The sequence below is a fragment of the Lontra canadensis genome, unplaced genomic scaffold (assembly GCF_010015895.1).
Source record: "Lontra canadensis isolate GAN:19392208 unplaced genomic scaffold, GSC_riverotter_1.0 scaffold148, whole genome shotgun sequence".
NCBI lineage: Eukaryota > Metazoa > Chordata > Mammalia > Carnivora > Mustelidae > Lontra > Lontra canadensis.
Window position 1 is genome coordinate 1,383,997 of NW_022631142.1, and position 18,878 is coordinate 1,402,874.

The window sequence follows — 18,878 nt, forward strand, 5'->3', positions numbered from 1 at the left end:
CGCTGTTCGCGGAAGGAAGTTCCTTTCCTTACAGCATTTCCGGTACCAAGATGGTGGCCTGAGTCCTTTAGAGCGACTTTTTCGACGCTTCGCAGTCCCTCTTAGGTGTTTTTTTTAACCTGGATGTGACGCATTGAAGGACCCGACGGAAATAGAACTGAAGGCGTTCTAAAATGGCGAACCGTACTGTGAAGGATGCGCACAGCATCCACGGCACCAATCCTCAGTATCTGGTTGAGAAGATCATTAGGACACGAATCTATGAGTCCAAGTACTGGAAAGAGGAGTGTTTTGGACTGACGGGTGAGCGGCAGCGCGCGGACCCTCCTCCCCCGCCTTGTGACCCATTTCTCTTAACTGGGAGCTACTGGGACTGGCTCCCGGGTGTGTGACTGGAGGGGAATCTGTCAGTCATTCAGAAAAATCTGAGTACCTACTGTGTGCGTAGTTTTGTGTTGAGCTTCGGAGACACAGTCTACTGCTGTCTTGTTCTAAAGGGTGTCTGTGCTGGGTTCTCTGGGGGTTTCCGTGTTTAATGTAATCTGCAGAGTTCCCAAGCACTCAGGGACTCTGAAGTTCTTAAAGGAACTTTAACGTACCCGAAACCCAGGTCAGGGTCTTACTGTTCCTAAATCCGGACCATTTGCAGTATTTCCACGTTCGGGCCTTAATACAGATAGGAGTTCTTCAGAGAAGGCTTCCAGGTAGTCTTTCAGTCTTTGAATTCTGGCTCTGCATTTTAGTAGCTCTGTTATCCTAGTGAACCATGTCTTCCTCTACTGTAAAACGAATAATGCCCATCCCAAAAGGTTGCTGTAAGGATTAAATGCTATAAAGTATAAAAAGTATGTGGTATGGTTACAGGTATATATTTTCAGAAGTACTCAGCAGTTGTAGTGGTGATGCTAGTTGTTAACCACTGTTAACTATTCCTGTGCCTGTACTGTTGTTGCCACCACCATTAACTGTTGTGTCCATGGAAACATCATATTGTTTTTCTCTGAGTCCCTGAAATTTTGGAGTCTTGTCAATTTTGGATAAATTTTGGGACCTTTTCTTATTACATAGTTCGCTCCTTGGATGATCTCCACACTGCAGTTACATCTTATATGTAGATGCCTTCAAATTTACCTCTCCATCCCAGATCTCTATGATCTAAGTTCCAAGACATGCCAACTCAGTATGTCCAAAAGTGAACTCATGACCTTTTTCCTCCAATGCTGGATTATGTTCCCTTGATCTATAATTGTATTGCATTCTGCATCTTATTTCAGCTATTCATCACACCTAAAAAAAAATTTTTTCCAGTGCTTTCTACCTTGCCAGACTGTAAACTCTGTAAGCGTTGTAATTTTGTCCTTCTTTTCCCTCTACCTACATCTTCAGTATTTAGTACCTGGCTATAAGTTTGATTCTCACTATAGCCCTGAAACTTTGTACTTTTATTATTCAGATTTGAATTGACAGTCTAAAAAGGAAGTAAGGTAAAATGGCTTGCCCTAAGTTCCCACAGCTAGGGTTTGCTTTTGAAAAAATTGTAGAAGGTTATTATCCCCCTTCTCTAAATGACATTTGCCCAAGGTTATGTAGCTATTGAATCATTTGCTGTTATTGTTTCTTTTAACTCAGAACCTGGCTGTTTTTCTCCAAACATAATGGTGACAGGCATGGACTCTGAAGTTAAGACTGCTTACATGTAAATGCAGCCCCTGCTCCTCTCAGACTGTGGACCCTGAGAAAGTCACTTAACCTTTTTTTTTTTTTTAAAGATTTATTTATTTATTTGACAGAGATTACAAGTAGGCAGAGAGGCAGGCAGAGAGAGAGAGGAGGCAGCAGGCTCCCTGCTGAGCAGAGAGCTCAATGTGGGGCTCGATCCCAGGACCCTGGGATCATGACCTGAGCCGAAGGCAGAGGCTTTAACCCACTGAGCCACCCAGGCGCCCCAGTCACTTAACCTTTCTTAGCCTTCATTTTCCCTTAGCTGAAAACAGCCTCAGTGCAGGAACTTCATGGCTAATTGCATTAAATGAGATAATATGACATGCTTAGCAGAGTATCTGGTATATCCTCATCTTTCAGTATATATTGGCTGTTCTTATTATTACTATTAATACACAGTTGTTCTTATATTAAATTGTTGATTAGTATTCAGGAGCACCAAAGCTTGAACTAGCTTATCACCACTTCAGACTGGGATAAGCTTGGCCCTAATTTGTTTGAGATGCCACTTTGTTTTTGCTTTTCTTTTCAGCTGAACTTGTAGTCGATAAAGCCATGGAGTTGAGGTTTGTGGGTGGTGTCTATGGTGGCAACATAAAGCCAACTCCCTTTCTGTGTTTGACCTTGAAGATGCTTCAAATTCAGCCTGAGAAGGATATCATTGTAGAGTTTATAAAAAATGAAGATTTCAAGTGAGTAAAATGTTGATTCACTAATATAAAAGCTTCAGTTTCAGTGGTCCAGAATTTGGCTTTGCTTAAGAGGAGTGAAAGCAATGTATCTTGTTATTTTGCGTGTTCTGATTGTATTGATCTTCTCTGTTACATTCTCAGTCCTGGTAACTACCCCTCGCCCCCAAAAAGCGTATCACAAGTTCACTGAACATATATTAAGCAGAAGTGAGTGCCTAGTATGTTGGTAGTACTGGATGCTCAAAGATGAAGAAAACTATATAATGTGGTAGATAAGTGGGAAAACTGGTATAGGTGGAGGTTCGTGTCCAGGCTCGTGTCCAGCCATGTCCAGACTTACTGTGACCTTGGAGAAGTTACATTTTGTGAGCTTTACTTTCTTTACTTGTAAAATGGAGATGATGATGCCAATTCAAGATTGCTGTGATGGTTAAAGAAGATAGCGCTGTATATCTCACAGTACAGGGCCTATTGCATGGCAAATATCCCCAAAATATCTGCTGCTCATATTCTTTTATTTTTTATTCTCAAGGAGTTCACAGACAAGTACAGGAGGCAGATAGAGTAGATTATGTGTTACCCTCTAAGGGATTTACATGTAATAATTTAACCTTCACAAGAACCCCGCAAAATTATTATCCCTGTTACACAGGGGAGGAAACTTGGCACAGATGAAGTAATTTCCTCAAACAGCTAGTAAGTGGCAAAGCTGGCTTCAGTGTTCAGATTCTTTTCTACTCCATTCTGTTTGTCATATAAAGAAACTGTTCAGTTTCAGATGTCTACTTGTCATTCTAAGTGGAGAATTTGAGTGGGTAGTTGGATAGAGGAAAAAGGAAAAAGGAAATCTTACAAAACATTAACAGCTAGAGAATAGCTCTTACTAGGCACTTACTATGTGCTATATGCTGTGCTTAGCACTTTACACAGATTTCTCACTAAACCAGGCCAGCAAATTAGGTACTATTATCTCCATTTTACAAGGATTGAGATAGCAAGTAACTTGCCTAATGTAACAAAGCCAGTAAGTAGTGGAATCAGAATTGTAACACAAAGGACTTTTTTTTTTTCCAGAACCAGCATACTGTGCTGCCTAGCAACAGTTTATATATTCACATCTATATGTATTATTTCTTGTAGTGTTAAGTAAACATACCTTATATGTTGTTATTAAATTCAGTATCTCATTTGATTCTTATAGTAATTCTATGAGATAAATAGGTTCTATCTTCATGTTATACAAGATATAATAGACTGAAAGTTGAGCAACATGTCCCAAGTTCCTGTAGCCAGTAAGTGGTAGAATGGGTACTTGTAACCCAGAACTCCGTATTTTACCTTTCGCTGCCTCATGTTTCCTCTAAAATTGCAGTTCTCTCATCTGCCAAAGAGGAGAAATAGCTTGTACATCCACTGCTGTCATGAGAAAAGCCAGGTATGAAACTCAAGAACAAGAACTTTTTAGGATGGCTTATTGTTTTACTGTCCTCTGTCAGGTACGTGCGTATGTTGGGAGCACTTTACATGAGGCTGACAGGCACTGCAATTGATTGCTACAAGTACTTAGAGCCTCTCTACAACGACTATCGAAAAATCAAGAGCCAGAACCGAAATGGAGGTGAGTATGGTACCAATTGTTTGGACCTTCCTCCCTGAACCAGTTTTTATTTCACCAATATCTCTATCTTTATTGTAACATACATTGTGAATGCTCTTCATCCTTTTTGTTACTGTCTTCATTTCAGTTTCTCCCTCTGCTGCATGGAGTACTCCATTAGACTCCTAGCTTCCTGTTGGTCTTACCCAATCTACCCCTGTCTGCCTACTTTTCCAACTGCATCTTTTTTTTTTTTTTTAAGATTTTATTTATTTATTTGACAGACAAAGATCACAAGTAGGCAGAGAGGCAGGCAGAGAGAGAGGAGGAAGCAGGCTCCCTGGCTGAGCAGAGAGCCCAATGCGGGACTCGATCCCAGGATCCCAGGATCATGACCTGAGCCGAAGGCAGAGGCTTTAACCCACTGAGCCACCCAGGCGCCCCTCCGACTGCATCTTATGTCAATCCCAGCCTTGCATTATGTGCTCCCTCCACATGTGCTCCATCCCATATGATCTGCCTCCATAATGACCTCTGAAAAAGCCTTCCCAAAACCTCCCAAAGTTAGTTTTCCATATGTTCCATCATCATGGTTATTTTTAATGGCCTCTTTTCTAGTGCTGTACTACTCACCACAGTATAAAGTATACTCATACTTATGTAGGAATCCTACTGAAAAATAGTAAGTATATCCAAAGGGGGCAGCTCCATATATTTTACAAAGATCTTTTCTGTGGTAGAGGGGGATTCAGTGTAATGCAATCAAAACCTTTTTCTTCTCACTGAGTGTCATAACAGAAGATTAGTAACATTTGCCTTTTACCTCTACATGTAACATTAAGCAGAAGGTCAAGAATTTGGTATTTTAATGTAAACTTTTATTCACTTATTAAGTGCCAGTGTGATACCAGGTATTGTGCTATGTACTGGAAATAAGATGGTGAACAAGATGGACATGGTCATGGCATCATGGAGTTACTTATGTTTATATTATGTTAAATTGAGATGGGGTTTTTCAACTTATTGATAATTTGATACAGATGATTCTGTTGTGGGGAGCTGTCCAGCCCATTGTAGGATATTTGGCCATATCCCTGGCCTCCATCCACTAGATGCCAGTAGCAACCCCACTAGTTGTGGGTGGCAAAGTTAACCCCTGTTTGAGAACCACTGAACTAAGGTAATGTTTACTATAAAAATTCTGAAAAGCTATTACTTCATTTACCATATAAGGTACATGCTCTATATTTAGAAACACTGTGTGTTCACATGAGAAGTTGTACTTGACTTATAGGATCTGTTCAAGAACATCAGCCCTGGGTGCCCGGGTGGCTCAGTTAGTTAAGCGTCTGCCTTCGGCTCAGGTCATGATCCCAGGGTCCTGGGATCAAGTCCTGCATCAGGCTCCCTGCTGAGTTTGCTGCTTCCTCTCTCATGTTCTCCCTCCCTGCTGCTCATGTTCTCTCTGTCTTATGCGGGTCTCTCTCAAATAAATAAAATCTTAAAAAAAAAAAAACACAAAAAGAAAAACACATCACCCCTATACAATTCAGAACTGTTTGTGCTTCCTTTTGTGTTGTGTCTCCTGCTAATTTGGGACAGCTTCACTTATTCTTTTATGCCCAGCTCCAAGAAAGGGCCTGGCATATAGATGCCCTCAGTAAAGGTGAGCTGAATGAAGGTAAGTGATGATGACAAGGCTATGAATGGCTGTAGTTTGAGCCCACATCTGTCAGTAATCCCTTCTCTGTAACTGCCAGACTGAATGGCTTTACTAGTAAATGTGGGAAGGGAGGCTCCAGAGGATTCACACTTTCTATACCAAGTACTTTTTATATATAGACATTTTACATATACGTACACTTTTACTTGTTGGCTACATAAACTTATTTCCAAGTTTCCTGAGCTTATGATTGTTCTTCCAGAGTTTGAACTGATGCATGTAGATGAGTTTATTGATGAACTGCTCCATAGTGAAAGAGTCTGTGACATCATTCTACCCCGGCTACAGGTAAGAGATAAAGATCTCTTATCAGAGTCTCCCTTCTCTCCCCAAGACAGGGAGACAGACGAGTACACATATACAAAAAAACACTGAAGACCAGGGATGTCAGGGGTCCTCTTTCCCCCCGCCCCAAGGATCATCTTAATAAGTAATCTTTTTAACTTATGAAAAAGGTAACTGGGAGAGGAAAACAGATAAAGTATATGAAGGGTAGGGCTTTAAAAGTGAGTAACACCAGAAGACTTTCTTGTTTAAAATGTTACATGAAGGAAATTGTAAGATGTAAAACAGGTAAGAGGGTCAGGAATAGTAGATGAGATCTTAACCTCTTAAATGTCACCTTTATAACCCTGCTCCTTTTCCTAGTAATAAATGATTATCTATGAAGCGCCTTTCAGGAATGGGTTTTGCAGAGTATTATTTTAAAACTACTGTTGTAAAATACAAAGGGAAAAAATGATACAGTAGGTTACCAAAGGAGAAAGGGAATGAATGATCTATAATGGAGAGATGATGGAGCAGGGAATTAGAAGATTAAGTTTCTGTTGTTATAGCTGACTAGCTGTGGAACCTGGTTTTCTTTTCCCATATATAAAATGGGGAAATTAGGCTACTTCAGTGGTCTTTAAACTACTCTGTGGGACTGTTTTAAGGCTGCTGAGAGGAATAAGAGGAGACAGCCCCACATATTCCAACCAGAGTAGCTCCTTTTTTCTCTAATTACATATTGGGCTTGAGAGTGAGATTTCACTTGAACAAGGGTTTTTTTTTTCCCCCCTTTTAAATGGCTTAAGGTACAGTTGACATACATTAAACACAAATTTAAAAGTATGTACAATTTTGTAAGTTTTGCCATATGTATATACCCTTGAAACTGTCCTCACAATCAAGAATAGTGAACAAGGCCCCCTGACTCTCATCATACTTTCTGTAGAAACGCTATGTGCTAGAGGAAGCTGAGCAGCTGGAGCCCCGGGTTAGCGCTCTAGAAGAGGACATGGATGATGTGGAATCCAGTGAAGAGGAGGAAGAGGAGGATGAGAAGGTCAGGTAACTGGGAGCTTAAGGGCTGAAGGAGGGATAATTATGGGGAGGGGATGGGAGAATGGTCCTTCCCTGTTTTGTTTACAGTTTAATTTTTAGCTTTCTTTAGCCAAAAAATACAGTATTTATCGTTAAGAGTATAGGCATTGGAGTTAAATCTCAGCTCTCCATAATCTTGTGCAAATTAACGTCAGTCTTTCTTTGTAAAGCAAGGAGAATGATACCTTTCTCTTAGGATTTTATGATTATTAGACAATACATATAAAGCTCTTCACATACATTGGGACATTATAATTGACTCAGAGCTGGTAGCTATTAAAACAAATACTTGGAACAAAAGTGATACTGTTTAGAGTTGAACCTATCCTAAGGAGTAGGCTTAGTTTAGGGGAAGAAAAAACCTACTACATGATCATGTTCTTTACTAGTTAAAATGCTGAAAAGTTGAAAGCAACCTAGCTGTCAGGGAGCAGTCAGGTAAACTATCATCACCTCAACAGACTATTAGCCAAAGCTGTTATGAAAAGTATATGATAATATGGAAGTACATATGGTTAGAAAAGAAGGATCTGAAACTATTCAATGTATCCAAAAAGGCTAGGGGGAAATACAAGAAATGCTGGTTTGTGGATACTGGATGTAAATGGAAAGTGTAGCTCTGAGCCATTAGGCTCCCTTCAAGGTGAGTACAAAAGGAAGCATTATCTTAGTTCATAAATTTAAAGTCAAGCAATGCTGAGGTGCTGTTCTGTGGTTAGTGAACCAAAAGTAGGCATTCTGTTTTTCCTTTTTTTATTTTTATTTTTTATTTTAAAGATTTTATTTATTTATTTGACAGACAGAGATCACAAGTAGCCAGAGAGGCAGGCAGAGAGAGGGAGGAAGCAGGCTTCCTGCTGAGCAGAGAACCCGATGCGGGGCTCGATCCCAGGACCCTGAGATCATGACCTGAGCCGAAGGCAGAGGCTTTAACCCACTGAGCCATGCAGGCGCCCTGTTTTTCCTTTTTTTAATGGAAAACTTCAGTCACTTACCAAAGTGGAGAGAATGTGTCTAGCCTCTATATCAACTCGGCCATTTTACATATTTCTGTACCAAATTGTCCCCACCCTACAATTTTCTTGACACAGATCACAACCATCATGTATTGCATTCATATTTCAGAAAAGGCCTAAACATGATACTGCTTGTCACCCCCACATCAACAGTAATTTCTTAAAATCAAATATTCAGTATTGAAACTAAAATTATACTGTAATTAGAATTTAAATAAAACTTGAAACAAGGAAAAAAATATTTATTCCCATTTCCCCAATTGTCCTATATTTTTTAATAGTTTGAGTGGTCCACAAATCAAGTCATATTATTCTGTACAGATTTTTACAATCTGTATTTTTTTTATTGTGTCCCTGTGAGGTCACTTAACATGTTCACTTGTCCCTTGTTATCTTCTGTAAACTAATTCTTAAGAGCTGGAGGCTTAATTGTATTTGAGGTTTTTGTAGGCTTTGGAGTAGAGCAACACTACTTCATAGTACTGATGTCTGTTCCCCCCAGGGTGAGCAAAGCCTGCCTCTCTTTTGTTGTATTAGGAGCCATGGTGCCTAGATGATCTCTGCCTAGACCCGTTAGGGGTTGTGAAATGGTGATATTCTAGTTGTTTTTTTAATCATTTGTTACCTATAACACTGCTATAAAGAGAAATCTCCTAAATCAGTATTTAGTTTTTCATAGGTACAGTTGATAGAGAAAAGGTAAGTATTGGATTATTTCTCAATCAGTTTTTTAAATAATGAGGTGACTCCATAGCATCCTCCCAGTGTGATGAGCTTTTGTCCTTGGTAACATTATAAACTCAAGGATTTAAACAGATTGGATGTGGTTTTGAACCATCATAGTCCTTGTTGATGCTGAAATTGTCCCCTCTTTGGCCAATGGAGGGCGGTCCCCAAGTTGACACATGAGACTGATAGAATCATCGTAGTCTCAGATGCCTTGTCTTCTGATGTATGTTCTGTTCATGTTTTGTAAGCTGCTGTCCCCAACCTGAAATTAGCCATTTTTCCAGGGAGCCCTTGCTTTCATTTACAGGGAAAATGATACTTAGATACCACAATCTGGGCACTATAAATGCTCACTGATATGGTTTGGTCGGCATTTCTTGGTCTCTAGAGTTGGCAGACCCAGAGGAAAATTTTAAAGTTAAAGTACACTTTATACAATCTTACTGATTTTACATCTGTATCTCCTTTCACATTGAAAATCTAGCTTCTGAAAGAGAAATGCACAATTACTTAGCTCTGACTCTTCTCACAGTCACATTCTTCTCACAAAGTCCCAGAATAATGGTACCAACACTAGAACAATAGTGGGAATACTGGAAACAGTTCAGTTTTTTTATTTGGAGGTTGTTTTTGTCCTTAGGGTTATCTATGTATTCATTGTGTTTAAAGTCACTTGAAGGTAGAATTTGGGACAGGATAAGGAGCGCGTATGTACTGTCCCTAAGTGGTTCTCTGTAAGTCTGTGCTCATCACTGACCTACTATACATTTCTTTTCCAGTTGGAGAGAGTGCCATCACCTGATCACCGCCGGAGAAGCTACCGAGATTTAGACAAGCCCCGTCGTTCTCCCACATTGCGCTATAGGAGGAGTAGGAGCCGGTCTCCCAGAAGGTAAGGCCCTACTCTTTGGCCTCTGTTTGCCTAATGCAGTAATTGCTATAAAACAACCCACAAAACCTCCGTGTCAGACAATAACTGTTTATTTAGTTCATAAGTCTGCAGTCAGTGATTTAAGCTGGGCTTGGATAGGCAGTTTAAGTTCATGAACCTGTTTTGTGATCATCTGTTGGCTACTATAGGATGGCTTTTAATGAAGCAACTAATTAATGGGGCAACTCTTCTCTGTGTGTGTGTGTCTCATTCTAGGCTGGGTTAGGCATGATCTCAGGGCAGTGGCAGAATTCAAGAGCAGACAAGCTCAATGATGCAAATTTCCTTCCAGTATCATGTTGGTATCACATATGCAAATAGCCCATTGGCCAAAGCAGGTCACATGACCAACCCCAGACTTAGAGTGGGAGGGTGCTAATAAAAAGTTACAGGACTAAGGTCATGGATAACAGAAATGGGTGAAGAATTGGAGCAATTTTTGGAATCTACAACTGCAGTGCACCTACTAAGGTTCTTCCTCTTTTCTTTTTGTACAGGCGGAGTCGATCTCCTAAAAGGAGGAGGTGGGCCTTTGATTTGTAATGAAAGACAGGGCTTTGGGGAGGAGGGTGCTGTTGTGGTGAGTAGAATGTCAGATAAAGGGATCTGACCAATCATTTCCATAGCCCCTCCCCTCGCCGAGAAAGGCATCGGAGCAAAAGCCCAAGACGTCACCGCAGCAGATCTCGAGATAGACGGCACAGATCCCGCTCCAAGTCCCCAGGTACAGCATTTGGGCCTTTTGCTGTTGGTGGTCTTAAAGAAATACAGTAAGTGCTTAGCCTCACTCCAGTGCAATAGCCTGCTTAAATGGAAGTGAGAATAGAGTTCACATCTTTACTTTCTCTTATAAGCTTTGCTGAAAGAAGGATGAACTTCAATTCTTTCATCTGAAATTACAGGAATAAGACCTTACATAGTGGTAAAAATACTCAACGTGATACGCACTTCATATCACAAAACTTCATATCACAAAACATCAGTTTGTGAAATTAGCCATAACCCCTGAATGCATATGAAGTGCGTTCAGTTCTTCTGACACTCCCCCATAAACACACACAGTTCAGAAAGGTGCTACCAAGAGGTGTGTCTAGCATAAGCCAAAAAAAATACACCAATGAAAGGGATTGGGGGAAGTGAAAATGACAGCAGAGGTGGTGGTGGATAGAATAACGCTCATCCGGTGGCCTTTTCTTCCCCAGGTCATCACCGTAGTCACAGACATAGGAGCCACTCAAAGTCTCCTGAAAGGTATGGACTGACCTTTAAGAATTTTTTCTTAATTCAGAAATCAAAGTTCCAGTCACACAACTAAGTTAGACCTGAAATTTTGTTTTGATGGGGTATTTAGGAATTTCCCTTTTTTACATTATAAAATTAGCCCATTGTCCTAAGAATTACTAGAATTATGTATCTGTTTTATGTTATTTCGTTTTTTCCTTGTAGAATTGCAGTTTTGATAGTGGGCATGAGCTTTGGTTTCAGGAGACCTGTGGTTAAATCCCAACTTCAGACACTTTTAACAGCTGAGTGACATTGGACAAATCATTTTCTTTTGATAGAAACTTTAATTAGAAATTATTGCTATATGCTATACACTGTCAGGTGTACTCTTAAGCTCTCAGAGATCATTTCCTCAGTGGTAAATTTTGGATAGTAATACCTCACTCAGTGTTGCTCTAAGACATAACACCAAGCACATTTAATGAATATTGGGTATCCTCTCTATCCCCATCAGTATCGGCAACCCCATCTTACTCAAAAGTTCTTGCCTAGCTCCTTGAACAGCTGTTATTAAATTTATGTTAATTTATGATTCATATGTGTTACCATTTCAGATCTAAGAAAAGCCACAAGAAGAGCCGGAGAGGGAATGAGTAATGGGACTCTGTTTGGTTTTAGTCCAAATGGCCACCTGTGGATCCAAAAGCATCTATGTGGAAGGATTAAGACCTACTCCCCAGGCAGCTATGAGAATATTTTAGCTCTTTTTAACCAAGTTTCTCCACTTTTTTTTCCTTATATGAAAGAGGTGCTGAGTTTTGTATCTGAGTCATATTCCACATTTGAGGGATAGTGCTTCCCAAGGGCTGCTTTGGACCCCTTTGTGCAACCAACCTTGATGGTACTCAAATTTATAAGGTTAGAAAGGACTTGAGGGGTGGAGAGGATGAATGATGAGGATGGATGTAGCTGCCTGTTGACCCTTTTGTTATTAAATTTTATACACCCATTTTCCATTTCTCTGTAGTTTAGTTTTGTTTTGCTCCATTATGGGAACTGTTCTGAGAATCCTGAGATTTGTGCTGCTGCTATTACACTCAAAAACCAAATCAGTAAAAACCTATTACCTCCGTTTCTCCCTCTCCCCAGCAGGACCATGTAGTAATAATAGCATGAGAACTGACACGTTAGCAGCAGCTTTGTAAGAAGAAAAGAATGCATTCAAATATAAGACTTCTCTGGATCATTTAATCCAATTGCATTGAACAGTTCAAACAATGAAACTTAATACCTTTTACACAACATTCTTAAATGATATTTCTTCTTCCCGGGGAGCCTTGAATTCGAGGTTATGGTGCTCAGTCTTTATCTTGTAAGCACTGACATTATCCAAGTATAGTCAGTAGCAGTAGGGCAACAAGACTGAAAAAAGAGGAAAGTATCTAATACCGCTTGGGGTTTTGACCTCAACTGCTAGAAAATAATGCCATTCATTCACAAAGCTACAAAATATAACGGGAAGAGGCCAGGCTTTAGAGAGGCATGTGGCAAAAGTTGTGTTGGTAAAGAAAGTGTTGCATTCAGTTTATCCTAAAGTGTAATTAGAGGCTGCTATGGTATAACTAGATAAAGCCCAGGTTGTTAGAAATAGGAAATGGAGTTGAGCATAGTGACCTAACCCAGAATTGACAACATTGAGGTAATTATGAAGATGCAGAATTAAATGGGATTGCCCAGGAAGTGTTTATGTAAGAAAGCCAACAACAGAATCATTGGCAACACTGAGCACTCGTGAGAGGGAAGTAGTGCAGTTAACCAACTGAAAATGGAAATGAACCATTCAGAAAGGTGGTAGAATTAGGAGACAGTATGGCAAAGAAGCTACTAGTCTGAGGATTCAGAAGCAAAATAAGAAATGCAAAGTGTCCATGGGCACTGATAATCAAGAAGGTGTTGGGATCTTTGCTAGTTCAGTCTACCAATACTTACCTTTCCTCCTTTCAAAAGGGAAAAGTGAAAAAAAGGAGCTGACTTTCTGCAGCTCTAGACCCAGTAAGGATTATGAAGAACAAATGCTTCACAGGATCCAGCTTCTTGGGAAGTTTTATCTGGTCATACATTCTTTTGCTTGCTATTGAACTGAAGGACTTTTGCAGCAATATTAAATAAAGCCTTTTGGGATATTTGAGATTTCATATTCTTCAATGATTCCTCTTCCTGATAATACTTGAGCTAATAAAAGCTGACCATAAGGGTTCTTGTTATCCATTAGACAACTATATATAGGACTGCCTTTAAGAATTAAATATAAACACCTCTATTTACATCTGTAAATAGTCCTAACAGTTTGTTTTTTTTTTTTTTTCCTAGCAGTTATTTCTTTACCAAAGTGATTTAGATGGAAAGAAAGGTCTTCTGGATTAATGACCTACGGACCAACAAAGTTAACATCCAGTATATTGTTAAAAATATTCACTTTAAAATATAAGATTAAAAATTTCAAAAAAAACCCCAACAACTTTTAATAACAGAAATAAGCATTCTCAAACTATAAATTTAGTGCATACTTACTCAGGTATATGGTGAAATCTGAACCAAATTATGGTTAACACAGCCAACTTATAGCAGGAAGCAGATTATTCTCATTCTTTCATTACTTCAGAGAGCTAAGAGTTCTTGAGTGGGATATGTTGAACATCTCTCTAGAGACTGATTTGGTAAATTGCAGAATTCCAGAGAAGATGGAGCTTTAAGGACAAACTTTGCTGAGGGCAATTTCTGTCATCTATCTGCTAACGTACTAGGTGAGGCCCTAGAACTGTAGCTTTGTAACTCTGACTAACCAGTATTAAGGAACACTTTATTTTACATTTTACCTCTGTACACATATATTCTGTAACTGAAACAAGTTTCGGGGAAAAATATTCCTTATTTAAAATGCATTCTGATATTTCCTCCACAGTATTTTTTTTTTACTGTATTTTTAATATTTGGTGTAAACCACTAAATTTATTTCACTTCCCACAATTAATTTGGTGAAAGTCTTCCAACATAACAACACAACTTTTAAAGCTCATTCCACTAGCCCCTTTCTGTTACTTCCATTATATAACTGATCTATGTACCACCTAAGGTTAAATAAACAGTAATCAGAAAGAATGCTCACAGATGCTGGTCACTCCCTACAGAAAGTTAAAGTAACAAGTTCTCCACAGACTGAAAAAACACCGTAACAAAGTGATGATTAAAAATGCAAAGTATAGGGGCGCCTGAGTGGCTTAGTAGTTAAGCATCTGCCTTCAGCTCAGGTCATGATCCTGGGGTTCCGTGGTCCTGGGATCAAGCCCCAGGCTCCCTGCTCAGCCAGAAGCTTGCTTCTCCCTCTCCCACTCCCCATGCTTGTACTCCCTCTCTCGCTGTCTCTGTTTCTGAAGTAAATAAACAAGTATCTTTAAAAAAAAAAAAAAAAAAGTATACAAGTTCAAAGATGATATTAAAAGGTAAGGGATGAAAAATAAGCTTGCAGAACTTAAATGAAGATTTGAAAAGCTGAAGAAATTAAAGCCTTATTAGATGACAGTATAAGATAAACATAAAGCATAGAGAAAATAGGCTGGAGGAAATAAAAATGGAAAATAATAAACGTAAAAGCTACAAAGGTAATAAAACACATGAAATCCTATGTATGCATAATTCACATTCCTGATGAAAAGAATTGAGTAAATGAGCTGTCCAGATACAAGAAAATTTTTCTAAAATAATAAAAGAATAATCTAGCAAATATCCTGATGAATTTAAGATATAAAGAATTACAGGGACATATAAGCAGAAAAATCAAGTCCTAAATAATGAAGGGGGTAGAAATCAAGTTGGTCTCCTCTTACAGCAAACTTCCTAAGTCAGTGAAGCAAAAAGGCTCTAGAGGTCTGCGGAAAATAGTGACAAGAATTTTATACCTAGCTAAAGCGGTTTTCTCTAAAATGTAAAGAGAATGGGAATACTAAAAAAAACTGCCTGATAATGAAATTCATCCAATAAGAATCAAATGAAGGACTTTGAAAAAAGAAGCCATAAAAGGAGTGGTGTCAAAAATTCTAAAGACCAAATAAAAATAATGGGAAATAATTTCAGGGCTCAACTTATATGTGAACAATATCTATGTAAAAAGTAATATAAGCAAGAAGTAGAGGAACTATTAAGTTTGCTGATTACATTTTTCATAATAGGAGTTGTTGCTAATTAAAACATACATGAGAATTGGGAAATAACTCTAGCCTCTTTAGTGTTTTCTGTAATTGTCCTTAATTTTAAGAGGAATCTTTTAGAACTACCATAGAAAAAACTTCAGAAGTTGAGCATTTCTTTCACTTTTTGTTAAGTCCAAGTAAAATTAATTTGCTATATTTAGTAAACATAGTATATGAGCCCACTTTTGTATGTATGTATGTCTAGGTTTAAGAAAGATAGTTGGAGATGGAGGGAGGCACCTGGCTGGCTCAGTTGGAAGAGTGTGTGGCTCTTGATCTCAGTCAGGAATTCGAATCCCTGGATTCGGTTACTTGGATGTAAAGGTTACTTAAAGAGAGGTGGAATGAATGAAGTTCATCAGCTCTTAATAGTATCTATTTTTGATGGATGGACTTTTGTGCGATTTTTTTTTTAAAGATTTTATTTATTTATTTGACAGACAGAGATCACAAGTAGGCAGAGAGGCAGGCAGAGAGAGAGAGGGAAGCAGGCTCCCCGCTGAGCAGACAGCCCGATGTGGGGCTTGATCCCAGGACCGTGGGATCATGACCTGAGCTGAAGGCAGAGGCTTTAACCCACTGAGCCACCCAGGCGCCCTCTTTTGTGTGATTTTTATACTTTGTTCTTTTACATAATTCTCCTTTTTAAAAAATAAACACATTTAAATTATCCTTTACCAGGGAAAAAAATGAATTGTTTGTGGACTTCAAAGCTACTTTATAAACTTACCAATACATTTTATATATTGTTTGTTGGGACCGCAAAATGGTAACCATTTTCCTGGAGGGCAATTTAGCAATATATAGCAAGAACCTTAGAACTTTTATCCTTTTTACCTAATAATCCCACATATGAATATAAATATATAAATTCACCATACTAGAATAATATAGTTAAAAATAGCTTTATCCCATCATTTTACATATTTATATAGGAGGAAAAAAAGCAGAAATGTCCCACCTGTAGGGGACTAAACAAATAAATGATACATCATTAATATTCATACTTTTGAATAATCTTCAATGACAACGAAAATATTAATCTATGTCATTAAACATTATACAAAACAATATGATCTTAAGTGTAGTGTGTGTACGTGTACTCTACGTAAAGTTGATAATTTGGGCACTTCAATTGCTCTACAATGAATTTGATTCAAAAACTTAAGTTTACAACTTCTATGAGAAGTTTGCAAACTTCTAAACTACTATTGTATAAACTATGAACTAAGAGTATTCTATTTTTCCACTTGGTACAGTTTTGCTATTTACTGGGCACTAGTAATTGCTGAAAGAGGGACAAATGAGATGTTGAAAGTAGCTACATAGAACACTGTCATATAATTAAAACCTAGGTCACTGGGCTTTATTGCCCCAAAAGTACCTTTTGCCAGGTGGTCTGCCTTCCTATAGAAAATAAGGCTGAGCTGGAGGCAGTATATTGTTGGGAGATTTTTTTCCCAATAAAAATTTCAAGTATATACAAAAGAACAGTAAAATAAACATCTTGTACACCTCATCATCTGTTCTCCAAGACTTGAAAAAAGATTAAATACATGAATACTTAACTTCAAAAAAAATCCTGAGTGCTCCAAGTCATACAGGCATTCCTTGTTCTACTGCACTTCACTTTATTGCACCATCACAGATCATGAATTTTGGTTTTGTTGTTGTTGTTGTTTTTTCTAAATAAACTGAAGGTTTATGGCTACCCTGCGTCGAGCAAGTATATAGGTACATTTTGTCTAATAGCATTGGACAACTTTGTGTCTCTATTACATTTTGGTAATTTTCACAGTATTTTAAACTTTTTTATTATTATATTTGTCATGGATCTGAGCCATGATTTGGGGTGTCAAAAATTATGCCCATGTAAGACAGCAAACTAAATAAATGTGTGTGTTCTGACTGCTCTACTGACAAGCCATTCCCCTGTTTCCCTCCTCTTGGACTTCCCTATTCCCTGAGACAAAATACTGAAATTAGGCTAATTTATAACCCTACAATGGCCCCATGGGTTCAAGTGAAAGCAAAGTCAATCCATATGGCAAACTTCATTGTCTTATTTTAAGACATGGCCAGAGCCACTCCAACCTTCAGCAACCACTACCCTGATCAGTCAGCACTCAACAACAAGATCCTCCACCACCAAAAAGATTACAACTCACTAAAGCTCAGCTGATGGCTAGCATTTTTTAGCAATAAAAGTATGTTTTAATTAAGATGTATATTTTTGGGGCACCTGGGTGGCTCAGTGGGTTAAGCCACTGCCTTCAGCTCGGGTCATGATCTCAGGGTCCTGGGATCGAGCCCCACATTGGGCTCTCTGCTCAGCAGGGAGCCTGCTTCCCCCTCTCTCTCTGCCTGCCTCTCTGCCTACTTGTGATCTCTCTCTCTCTCTCTCTGTCAAATAAATAAATAAAATCTTAAAAAAAGATGTATATTTTCAACATAATGCTATTGCATACTTTATCAATTACAGTATAGCGTAAACATAACTTTTATATGTACTAGGAAAATAAAAAAAGGCATCTGTTCACTTTATTGTGATACTCACTTTATTGCAGTGACCTGGGACCTAACCTGCCAAGATTTCTGAGGTATGCCTGTATTTTAACATAAAAATATACACTGGGGCAGCTATCTCATTAACAAAACAAATGAGTGAACTCCATCATTTAGTAGGATTCTGAAAGATACTGAAATTTTAATATGAAAAACTAACAGTAAATACACCTAATCTTAACATTTAATAAATACCTTTTCAGGACTGCAAATATGGCAGGAAAGCCCTCAACCTCCTGCAATAGATTTCAAGCATCTTCCAAGCTGGAAAATATGGCAAAAGCACAGGTAGTCTCCTATTTAAGTAATGCATATCTGAGAAAGCAGAACAAAGATAATACACTGTCCTTAAAATACATTTGTATTTACTTATTCTGCAAATTTCCAAATCTATACACCATCATTTAGTCCAAAATCCCAGACAAACATGTAACTGGGGGTTTTAGACAAAATGACCTCAACCTCAATGTACCAAAATACCACCAGAACACAAGTTTTAATTTCAATTATAATCAGTGATTATTGGTAAAAACCATCCTGGCAAGTGTGTATTCCAGGTAGTAACAGAATTCAAAATGGATAGCCTGGCACATACTAGTACCCCAGTAAGAAATATCTTCCCTCCACTCCAACTGCCAGTATCAGTCTCAGAGTTTAAAAACTCTCCTTCAAAAGATCTGTTTCAATTCCAACATATAAGTGTGCTACCTTGAATTTCACTTCATTGTTTTGCACCTCAGTTTTCTCAATTATAGAATGGAGATAGCATATGTTTCTGTCAACTTCATTGGGTGCTGTGAAGATCCAGTAAAATAAAGGACAAATAAAAGATCCTTAGATCTCTAAAACTAAGTCTGTAATTTAGAATACTCTATTCATGGAGTGTAAAACAAATGTCCTAATTATTACATTGTATTTCCATATCTAACAACCATATGAATTAGCCAAGTTTGACTCTTGTCAAAAAGATTTATTAACTTAAAATAGAATTACTTCAAATACAGACAAAAGCAACTTTCTGTTCAAGTTTGAATATTTTCAATAGACAAGAATGTAAAAGAAAAAAA

At 38.3% G+C, this 18,878-nt stretch overlaps 2 protein-coding genes across 5 annotated transcripts in view; one reads left to right on the top strand and one right to left on the bottom strand.

Annotated features, from left to right (window-relative positions):
- The first annotated feature begins 58 nt into the window (after positions 1-58).
- On the top strand, positions 59-12,011 carry PRPF38A (pre-mRNA processing factor 38A). The gene is made up of 10 exons (XM_032844198.1): positions 59-303; positions 2,255-2,414; positions 3,911-4,032; positions 5,937-6,022; positions 6,951-7,061; positions 9,624-9,736; positions 10,273-10,299; positions 10,402-10,499; positions 10,978-11,026; positions 11,614-12,011. The coding sequence occupies exons 1-10, from the start codon at positions 174-176 to the stop codon at positions 11,654-11,656; spliced, it is 939 nt and encodes a 312-aa protein (XP_032700089.1). The 5' UTR covers positions 59-173; the 3' UTR covers positions 11,657-12,011.
- A 219-nt stretch (positions 12,012-12,230) lies between these two features.
- TUT4 (terminal uridylyl transferase 4) overlaps positions 12,231-18,878 on the bottom strand; it is a 125,928-nt gene continuing 119,280 nt past the window's right edge. Inside the window, exons 31-32 of one of the 4 annotated variants that reach the window (XR_004381086.1) lie at positions 18,007-18,075; positions 12,231-12,421 (exon numbers count right to left, since the gene is read on the bottom strand). The gene's annotated coding sequence lies outside the window, so the exon portion shown is untranslated. Of the gene's footprint in view, positions 12,422-17,923; positions 18,127-18,878 lie in introns of those variants that run through there. The other 3 variants (XR_004381085.1, XM_032844186.1, XM_032844185.1) reach the window with 3 other exon arrangements.